The sequence below is a fragment of the Dryobates pubescens genome, chromosome 9 (genome assembly GCF_014839835.1).
Source record: "Dryobates pubescens isolate bDryPub1 chromosome 9, bDryPub1.pri, whole genome shotgun sequence".
In the NCBI taxonomy this organism is placed as follows: domain Eukaryota; kingdom Metazoa; phylum Chordata; class Aves; order Piciformes; family Picidae; genus Dryobates; species Dryobates pubescens.
Window position 1 is genome coordinate 240,915 of NC_071620.1, and position 11,065 is coordinate 251,979.

The 11,065-nt window shown below is 54.8% G+C and overlaps 1 protein-coding gene across 1 annotated transcript; it reads left to right on the top strand.

The window, feature by feature from the left end:
- The first annotated feature begins 2,362 nt into the window (after positions 1–2,362).
- On the top strand, positions 2,363–4,752 carry LOC128897442 (acyl-coenzyme A thioesterase 8-like). The gene is given in 7 exon segments (XM_054164407.1): positions 2,363–2,497; positions 2,588–2,808; positions 2,891–3,027; positions 3,401–3,629; positions 3,880–4,037; positions 4,360–4,551; positions 4,640–4,752. Coding segments are annotated over 7 exon segments (1,185 nt in total).
- The last annotated feature ends 6,313 nt before the right edge of the window (positions 4,753–11,065 follow it).

The following is an 11,065-nucleotide window of genomic DNA, read 5'->3' on the forward strand; positions in this document are numbered from 1 at the left end:
TTATTCCATACCATAATCCCTGCACCCAGAACATATCATCAAATTAGAACTCTTCTTATGACATATCTAGCAACAGTCCATGTCTTCTTCTGGGCGTCCTTCCACACAGTCTCTCATTCAGGCTCAAGCATCAGTCCATTCCAGTTGTTCTTCCTCATGTGATGGAACCTCCCAGCGACGCAGTCCTTCTCCTGCAGTGTGAATTCCTTGTGGACTCCTTGGGACATCCTGGTCACCTGGAAACACCTCACAACTTCTCAGCCAAGCCTTTATCTGCATTTACAGTTACTCAGCGGCTTTTTCCACCCCTGGGGCAAGCCGGTCGGAGCAATCAGGCTCCACGACCGCTTTTTCCATCCCTCCAGGGAACCACAACCGACAGCTTCTGGCCAGTCCAAAGCTACACCAATGCACATCGCAGGCACATCGCCCCCCCACGGGGCGTTCACATACCGAGGCATCACCGCATCCGGTTCACAGCCCTCCCCCGGAGGGGGCGGCTGCAGCACAGCTCGCTGAGAAGAGAGGAGGCGGAGCCAGGTGCTCGGCGCCGTTTTCAGAACATGTCTGAAAACACCAGGGAAAGATTTACAGCTGCCGCCGCCGCCTGAACGCAGCCCGGCTCGGGCGGTGCCGCCGCCGCCGCTTGAACGCGGCCCGGCCCAGCCCCCGCCGTCTCTGTCGCCGCGATGCAGAGTCCGAGTCACCTCCAGCAGTCGCTTGCCCGCTCGCCGCGGGTGTCCGCTCCCCGCAGCGGCCGCGGGCCGACCACACTCTGCCTGCCGCTGCCCCTCCTCTGCTCCCTGCCACTCCGCAGAGAACGAGGAGAAGGCAGGTCTCGCCTTCTTAGGCTACTCGAGCATTCTTAAGCTACCCTGGGCAGAAAGTCACAGAAAGAGCCACCCCTCGCTGTTCCCAAACAACAGTAGGGACTTCCATGCCATCAGCTACGCACCAGCTATCCTTCTGCAGCCCACAGGAGTTCACACAGTCGCCCCGGTAACACAAAACCTGAGCCCCAACTTCCCAAACCCAAACCGACGCCCAGAACTAAATTTAAACTCTCCATCTTTTGCAATCCGAGCCGCAGTTGGCCCCACGTTGGGCGCCAAAATGTAATGGGTTGGGGCAGATCCCCTCCCCACCACAGGCAGAAATAACGACTCAGGCAAACGGATTGCAAAAAAGTGATGGAAAGTTTAAATAGGAAAAACAATAACAAACAACAATGAAAGTTTTACAGATACCCACAAGCACCATGACAAAGAGAGAGATCCCAGAACATACCCAAAAACATCCCATCCCCACCTGGGGGTACACCCAAACCCCCCCAGGGCTCTTTCTTCCCCCCCCCACCCAGCCTTGGGCCTGAGCAGGCCCAAGGGAGGCGGCTCACGCCATGTTACCTAGGCAGCAGCAGGGGACGAAAGAGGAAGTGCAGACCCCGCATGGCCTTTTTATAGGGGTGCAGGGCATTATGGGAATGGAATACCTGGTCCCTGTGACCACCCCCTGGGCTGGGCCCACCCCTTGGGACCTCCCAGGTGTGGCCTGCGCAGTGGCATCTGGGCCAGCACCCAGCCTAAACCACCACAAACGTCTCTCCCAGAGATGGGTCTTCACATAGGTTCTGTTGATTCTCACAATCGTCCTTTGTGTTGATGTCTTCTGTAGCAACTGCTCTTCCTTTCTCATCCTTGAAGAACTTCCTATTTCATAATAGTTCAACTGTTAGCTGTTAATTCCTAACATTTCACTAGGGCATTAGTATACATACATTAAAGCAAATAAAATTAATAAACAACAGGTTATAATAAAACCTAAAATCTTACTCTATACTAAAACAAGTCAAATTAATCATTAAAAACTGATTATAATAAGGCCTAACAAGAATCCCATTCTAATTACATATGTAAGTTCCCGGTGTCTGACCCCTCATCTCATCATTCATGCTTCTGCTTTTGCTTTAATCAAAATCATCTAAATTGACACAAATTATCATTCCATTTATCACGTTTGCTCTCCTCAAAGTAGGAGCTTTTGACTGTCACCTGTAATTCATTAACAACACTTTAACTATTATCCTCTTACATGCAGCGTAATGCTGTTGGAGACCGGTGTTTCTAGCATCTTCCTGACATCAGTAGGTGTGCAAGTTGTTCAAAGTGAGGCTTCCTCATGTTGGAAGAGGAGGATTTGTTGCAATAGGTTAAATCCTGCCCTCGTTTGCGGTGACCCATGACAGTATTTGGCTGTTTAGCCACCACCCCAGTGGAGTCCTCAAAGGCCTTAAGCGTTCTTGGGACAGAAGTGATGAGTGATTGACCTCGCACTTGGTCTTGTTGAACCTCATGAGGTTGTCATGGGCCCAGCGCGCAGCTCCGGGCTAAGCCCCCGCTTCAGCCAGCTCGCAGGCACAAAACAACCCCACGCAGAGCCCGCAGCTCCCGAAACAGGCGTCGAGAGCCCTCGTAACGACGGCGTTGAAGCCACGCAGGTACCGCCCACGCTCTGCATACGGCCAATGAGAGCCGGCTAGCGGAAGGTGAGCCAACCAGGCCAGAGCTCTCTGCCGCCGCCCTTCTAGCTGACTGGCGGCTCTGAAGTCCCCGCCCTCGGTGGGCGGTACCTCGCGCCCCGGTTGTTTTCGTCGGCTCTGGCAACGGGGCTGGTGGCTGAGGCCATGGCAAGCGCGGGCGGAGCAGGGCGGTCGGGACCGGGATCCGCGCGGCCGCCGTCCGGGGACCTGCAGAGCGCGCTGATCGCTAGCGCGCTGAACCCGGAGCGGCTGGAGGCGGATCTCTTCAGGTGCGCGGGGCCGTTGCCACCGGGAAGGGGCCGACCTCCCCGTCGCTGCCTTCGCGGCCGTCACTCTCTCTCTCCCATGCAGGGGCCAGCACCACTGGGTACCCGCCCCGAAGTTCTTGTTCGGCGGGCAGATCGCGGGGCAGGCGCTGGTGGCGGCCGCCCGCACCGCGAGACCCGAGGAGCAGGTCCGGTCGCTGCTCTGCCGCTTCCTGCGGCCAGGTGGGCGGGCACCGGGGAACCGCGGGGATCCAGGGGACGGGCAGGTAGTAGAGGGGCTGATGGCGGAGTCGGGGTGTGCCCGGGGCTGAGAGATGGCTGTGGGGTGGGAAACGAGGTGCAGGGGTGTCGGGGAGAGGGTGAGTTACGGTAGGACTGGTGCCAGGCACCCAATTCAGTAGCAGAGGGGCTGGGAAGCCGGGGCTGAGCCCCATGGTTGAGGAGGTGCCCCCATCCTGGCTCCAGCACAGCAGAAAGGGTGTGTGGGTGGCACTGCCAGCTCAGCCCCTCTGGCCCCAGTGCTCAGCCTCTGTAGATCAGGTCCCCTCTCTGGTGCGCGGTTGCCCAACAACAGAATGTCCCTCCGCTGTGCCAGGGGTCCCTGGGGGGCCGGTGCTGTACCAGGTGGAACGGACCCGTACAGGAAAGAGCTACTCTGTCTGCTCCGTAAAAGCCATCCAGCACGGGGAGGCAATCTTCACCTGCCAGGCCTCCTTCTGGCCTTCCCAGGAGAGTCAGGTGCAGCACCAGCAGGCCACCATGCCTGCAGTACCACCCCCTGAGCACCTGCTGACACAAGAGGAGCTCACAGAGAAGTACCTGCAGTGAGTGGGGTCAGAGGGCACGCTTGGGGACACCCTCTGTGGCTGGGGCTTAAGGAGGCACAGGGAGTGGGATGACTGCCTGAGGACACCTCAGATAGGACTGGAACAGGAGCTGAGAACAGGACAGGGTAAGACCTGTGCCTGGCGCAAGACAGACCCCTCAGTGTGGCCCTGGCTCTCCACTCTAAAGCCACTGCCAGCAGGACATGCCCTTGGCCTGCCTGGCATTAACCTCCGTGTTGGTCTACAGGGATTCTCACCTGCCAGAGAAGTACAAGCAACACCTCCACGAGCTCCTAGCAGAAGATGTGCCGATGGAGATCAAACCTGTCAGCCCACCGGCTGCATTCTGCTTGGAGGCACAGGAACCGAAGCAGCTCCTCTGGGTGCGAGCATGAGGGCACATAGGTGAGTGTGGCTGCCCGGCCAGCTGGGCACACAGGCTTGGGCTCACGATGGAGTGGGATGAGAAGGCTGCAGTTTATAGCTTGCCTGCACCAAGGCCTGCAGAGAGGCCAAGGGATTCTGAGGCTGAAGTACAGATGTGGGTGCTGGAGCTTGAAGGGATGCCCATGTCCTGTGCTCAGCCACAGTGGGCATTCCCCAGGGGACATGGCCAGGGGAGTGGGGCTGACAGAGCACCGTGGTGCAGCTGATCCATGGAGCTCCCAGGGCCTTGCCTGGTGCCACAGGCTTGTCCCTGGGGACAGGCAGTGCCGGTTCTCTGCAGGAGAGACCGATACGAAGGTGCACTGCTGCGTGGCCGCCTACATGTCGGACTACGGCTTCCTGGGCACGGCGCTGCTCCCGCACCGGCAGTACCACGCCAAGTTCCTTCTGTCCGACAGCCATGCCATGCGGTTCCATTCAGCATTCCGATCAGACCACCGGATGCTGTGCGAGTGTGAGAGCCCCTGCTTTGGTCAGTACTCGCCACGTGCCCTGGGGTCCCATACAGCAGAGGCCAGCCCTGCCTGTCCCAGGCACAGTCTGACGGAGCCTCTTCGCAGTTGGGTCACAGGCACTGGTGCAGGGACGGCTGTGGCGCAGGGATGGGGTCCTGGCTGTCACCTGTATGCAGCAGGGAGTCATCGTGCTGGAGCCAAGGCAGAGCAAACTCTAGCTGAGGAGCTGCTGCGGTGGTGTGGTGGTTATTAGTATTTAATAGGCAAAGGGTTAATAAGAATATTTGTAGTACCTCTATTAATAAAAAAGTTCCCGTGGGAAATAGGACTAAAGCCTGTTCACTGGTTCCAAGTACTCGGTTGTGGAGCAGGTCCCTCACCAGCAGGAATGTGTCACCATTTAAACAACAGGAGCAAGCCTCCAGAAACAACACCTGCCCCAGAGATGGAAGTGGAGCCGACAACTGCCCCAGAGTTGAAGCTGGAGCAGAGAACCGCCCCAGAGATGGAGGTGGAGCAGACAACTGCCCCACACATAGACAAAGAGCAGACACCTGTGCCACAGCTTGGCACAGCCAGCAGCTGTAGCTGAGCTCTGACTGCCACGGCCCGGTCAGTCATGAGAGAGGCTGTGGAGGAGGCTCTGACTGAGGTGCTCTGGGAAGCCCTCAGGCATGATGGACAGAGCCCTGCTGGCACCACCCAGGCCCCATTGTAGTCGATTCTGATCAGGCTTCTTCAGGAGGATGTGCAAGGAGCTGAGCAGGGCATGCAGGGGCTGCCTCTGTGCCTGCTGCATGTCAGGGCCACAGCAGGAGTAGCACCATGCCCTGGTGCCAGGGCCAGGCCAGTCCCCTGAGGTGGCACCAGGCCCTGACAATGGCCTGTGGCCCTGCAGAGTGGCTCTGCCACGGGTCTGGGTCTGTCACCTGGGATGGTGACACACAGCCTGAGCTGTCCAGCTGAGGAAGAACTTGGCAAGGGCAAGAGAGAAGAGAAGGACAGGAAATGGCAACAATAAACAACAACAACCACCCAATTGTTTGGTTTTGTGTCTGTGCCTGCTGCACTTCAGGGCAAGAGGGCGGAAGGAGATGACAGTAGGAGGGGGACTGAGTGCTGGGGGTACAGCTGCACCATCACAGCTGGCCCCGAGATGGCAGCTGGCTCTGAGCCTTGCCCAGTGCCCAGAGGGAGAGCATCAGGCAAGACAGCATCCAAGGGACTGAGGAGCAGCCAGGGGGGCCTCCCATGAGCCTCCTCTAGGCTAAACAACCCCCCCTCAGAGCACAGAGCAGCACATTCTGCATCAGGTAGGAAGCTTGGCAGCTAGCCCAGGCTACATCTAGCTAGTCACAGAGCAGCAGAGCGCAGGGGCCAGGAGTCACAGAGCAGCAGGCACCAAGCCTAGGCAGAAGTTCATTTCCTGCAAGCAAGCTCTGAGTGAGGAGCTCAAGGGGCTCAGAGCTTAGTCCCCAAGGCTGGCACTTGCAGCAGCTTACCACAGGGACATTCCTGCCCCCATGTGCCACAGGAAAGTGGCTTCTGAGCCACCTGCAGGGAGGAATTTGGTTTCCCACAGCTCCACATCTGGGGACGGAGGCTTCCCGCTCGCTGTCAGGGTTTGTGGCTGAGGCCCAACACAAATCTGCAACTTCTCATCAGGCAAAGCAGTTAAGCTCCCTGGAAAAAGAGAAACAAGAAAAGGGAAGGAAAAAAGGAAGAGACAATCTTACAAAACCCCAGGATCTACCCAAAGCCATTTGACAGGAAGCCTCTTCCATTCACCCATCCCCTGCTGAGATTCCCTTCCCCTGTGGCTCCTGGCTGGCCCAGAGCTGTGGAACATAAAGCAAGGCACAGGCCTGTGGGGACCTGCTGCCCTGTGTGGTGAAGGCACATTGTGCCGAGACATTGAATCTTGCCCCAGCATGTGGGCAAGCTCCCCCTCCCTCAGGAGGAAGACAAAAGCCAGGCTAGCACGCTGCTGGTGCATGCTGTGCTCGTGCATTCTCCAAATATGGAAGAATTCTAGCTTCATGCTTTCCCATAGGCTGAAGCCAGTTGTTTATGAGAATGCCCATTGGTCAAACCCAGCCTCGAGGTATTCTATAAGTATTACCCCAGTGAGTAAACAAGTGCTTTTTCCTGCCTTCCTGCCTTCCTCCTCCATTTCTGTCTCTGTGCTAGCTCGAGAGTTAAGTCCGAGCCACTGCCTCTGCAACTGAGTTTATTGTTTAGCTTCTGTTACATACATGCACGCATATCAAGGCATCTGCATGTGAGAAGCGACTGGAGGAATTATTTCCATAGAGGAAGGATACCACGCTAAGCTGAGAAGCTAGCGTCACAGCCAGTCACACGACCGGGAGAGGAACCCCCCCCGTCGCTACTGCGTGGACTGGATCAACCCCCGAGGGTAAGATCTGCCTAATTATCGGGGAGAAGGGACTTGACCGTGCCAGGTCCCCGCGTAATTGCTTAACCCTACTATAGTGGAGAGAAGAGCGCCACGTGCCGCTCCGAGCCCTGTTAACTCCAGGGATTACTCAGCAGCATTCGTGCTTACACTGCACTGAACTCCCCCCGGACCGCTCCGGGTATCCTGCTGTTGCTTTGAGCCCAGCAGACGAGAAGCGAGAGAGTTTGCCGAGCCGGGTCCGCCCCGCCGATATTCCTCGTTCCCGGGGCCGCCCCTGCAGATCCGTGCACCGCCGCGTCCCCCAGGCAAGTCTGCCGGCGATCGCCGTCCCGCCGTGTGGTGCGGATCAACTCTGAGGACCAGCTCGTCTCCGGACCAGCCCTACCAGTCCGTCCTCTCGTGCAAGCCAGCTCTGCGAGACCCCAGTCTCGAACCGGCGACACACAGGACAGAGCTCCGTCTGAGCTCGACCCGAAGCCGCGCACGTCCCGTCGAGTCGCCATCTAGTGGCCAAGCGGCGGAACTGCACCTTTCTTGCATATAAATATAGAAATAGCTTGTAATTAGCTCAAATAAGTTCTAATCATAATACTAAGCCAGTTATGGGATATATTTCACGAACGTGCACTAGAACATGTATATAAGTTGGTGATTCATCGGTTATTGACAATTTTATAGTTATAATAAAAAATTAATTTTCATAAATCATAAGTCACAAGTGATAAAGCAATAACCTCCCTCTTCACCACAATAATGGCGCAGCGAGCAGGGTGTACAGCTGTGAAATATTTCCATAATTTGGGATACAAAATTACAGCCCCAGATTTGGAATGGGCGAAATTAAATTGCAAAAATATAGATGGCATTTTCGCAAAGCTAAGCGAACCCAGCAGCGAACACGCTGTCCTGATGGCATCTTGTATTGTACAGATGCAGGAGGAAATAAAATTCTTTGACCAAAAAGTTTCCCAATTGGAAAGGGAACTGGCAAAGTCAGAGGCACAAAGCCAGAGACTGCATGATTTATTTGAGCTGCACATAAAAGAGACCATGTCTGTCTTTAAGTCTCAATGGCAATCACGTGCTACCTATGAAGTAGCCAGGGCATATGACCCACGAGAGCCAGGCTCTCCTATACTGTCTGTTCCGGCTGACAAGCAGAAACCAGCTGACTTCGATTCAGCAGCTGCTCAGCATCAGCATGTGAGCGATGTTAGCTCACCCACTCCAGACAGATCAGCAGTTACTGCCCCGGTGCAGCAAGCCAAGTCAGGCTCCACATCACTGGATGATAACAATGAAGCCACCAGCTTCAACCAACAACGAATCCCCAAGAAGCGGGTGAGATTCAGCACAGCATCGTTGAATGACTCTCAAGCTGTCAGAGGACCAGGTTTCCCACAGCATAGCAGACCGAGAGGTAACCAGGGGAATAGACGCTCCTGCAATAAAGCTGCCAAGTCAACTCGACAACAGCTTGCAGAGCATCCCAATAAGAGAGGTTACTATGATTCCAGAGGCACACAGAGTACCACATCAGACGCAGATTCTGGATGTGAGTCTAGCCCACGGCATCACCGCAAACGGCGGAAAAGCCAAGCTGCCACAGAAGCCAATGAAGCTAAACCCCGCAGCATCCTGAAAGTAAAGCTGCAGGAAAAGATCTCCGAAAGGGACAGTTCCAGAAGGGACCATAAACCCAGCAAGGAGAGATATCAGCAAAAGGCATATACTGCTAACTATAAAGCTACACCGCATCCCCACGGAAGGGAAGAGCAATTCTTCCAAGCATCTTCTTCTGCCAACCCGCGCAGATATAAACACTGCACTGGAAGACAACGTTCACGAGATCCCTGTAACCCCAGTAGAGGGAAAGAAAAGATGGACAGTGACAGGAAGCGCTTTAATTCGCAAGATTCACCTGATTCACTAGATCCATGGTGTGAGCTACTCATCGATATGGAAATGCCCAAGGACTCTGTATTGTCCTTGAAGCCGAAGTTCAGAAAGAAAATGGTGAAGACTGTGGTTGCTAGCCTGATAAAAGCATCAAAGGAAAGGGATTCTTTCTTGTCCCAACACTGAGAAATTCCTGTCATAGTGACAGAGCCCATCCTATCAAGGGGGTGGGAGATTGATAAACTCCGCAGACACTTTGATTGTTTCAGTGTCACATGGGAGTCAAACCCCATCACTCAGTCAAGGGGGTGGTGGAAGATAGTCGAGGGTACTAATACTGATTTTTTGGGGAACACACATTTGTTCCATTCTGTTAAGGCAGCATGCTCTGTTAAGAGTACAGTTCAAAGTTTGTATACTGTTCATATAGTGCTAAGGTATTGTAAGTCACTATGTTTGAATGTGTAACCTACCTAGCAGGTGTGAGATGACTTAACCTGTATGGGATAAACCTTGTTAAGGGTAATGCATGCTCGAGGCTTATTATATGCCCATGGGCAAGGGGGTGGTAATGTGGTGAAGGCACATTGTGCCGAGACATTGAATCTTGCCCCAGCATGTGGGCAAGCTCCCCCTCCCTCAGGAGGAAGACAAAAGCCAGGCTAGCACGCTGCTGGTGCATGCTGTGCTCGTGCATTCTCCAAATATGGAAGAATTCTAGCTTCATGCTTTCCCATAGGCTGAAGCCAGTTGTTTATGAGAATGCCCATTGGTCAAACCCAGCCTCGAGGTATTCTATAAGTATTACCCCAGTGAGTAAACAAGTGCTTTTTCCTGCCTTCCTGCCTTCCTCCTCCATTTCTGTCTCTGTGCTAGCTCGAGAGTTAAGTCCGAGCCACTGCCTCTGCAACTGAGTTTATTGTTTAGCTTCTGTTACATACATGCACGCATATCAAGGCATCTGCATGTGAGAAGCGACTGGAGGAATTATTTCCATAGAGGAAGGATACCACGCTAAGCTGAGAAGCTAGCGTCACAGCCAGTCACACGACCGGGAGAGGAACCCCCCCCGTCGCTACTGCGTGGACTGGATCAACCCCCGAGGGTAAGATCTGCCTAATTATCGGGGAGAAGGGACTTGACCGTGCCAGGTCCCCGCGTAATTGCTTAACCCTACTATAGTGGAGAGAAGAGCGCCACGTGCCGCTCCGAGCCCTGTTAACTCCAGGGATTACTCAGCAGCATTCGTGCTTACACTGCACTGAACTCCCCCCGGACCGCTCCGGGTATCCTGCTGTTGCTTTGAGCCCAGCAGACGAGAAGCGAGAGAGTTTGCCGAGCCGGGTCCGCCCCGCCGATATTCCTCGTTCCCGGGGCCGCCCCTGCAGATCCGTGCACCGCCGCGTCCCCCAGGCAAGTCTGCCGGCGATCGCCGTCCCGCCGTGTGGTGCGGATCAACTCTGAGGACCAGCTCGTCTCCGGACCAGCCCTACCAGTCCGTCCTCTCGTGCAAGCCAGCTCTGCGAGACCCCAGTCTCGAACCGGCGACACACAGGACAGAGCTCCGTCTGAGCTCGACCCGAAGCCGCGCACGTCCCGTCGAGTCGCCATCTAGTGGCCAAGCGGCGGAACTGCACCTTTCTTGCATATAAATATAGAAATAGCTTGTAATTAGCTCAAATAAGTTCTAATCATAATACTAAGCCAGTTATGGGATATATTTCACGAACGTGCACTAGAACATGTATATAAGTTGGTGATTCATCGGTTATTGACAATTTTATAGTTATAATAAAAAATTAATTTTCATAAATCATAAGTCACAAGTGATAAAGCAATAACCTCCCTCTTCACCACACCCTGCACCACCAAACCCAGAGCCCTGAGTCCCTGCCACTCCCAGAGCAGACCCCAGACACAACAGGGACTGCACACAGACCCCAAACCTCCCTGAAAACACCCCCAACTCCTTTGGGACCTTCCAGAGACTCCCTGGGAGCCCCCAAGGCAAAATCCAGAGGCCCCAGGACCCCCTTAGATACTCACAACCCCCCTCGGGATGCCCCAGATCCACTTGAGATGTCTGCAGACCCCTGAAGAGGCCCCCAGAAAACCCTCTACATGCTCCCAGACCTCCTTTCCATGCCCCCACACCCACTTTAGAAGCCCACACACCACTGTAGATGTCCCCTAGAATCCTTGAGGTGTCC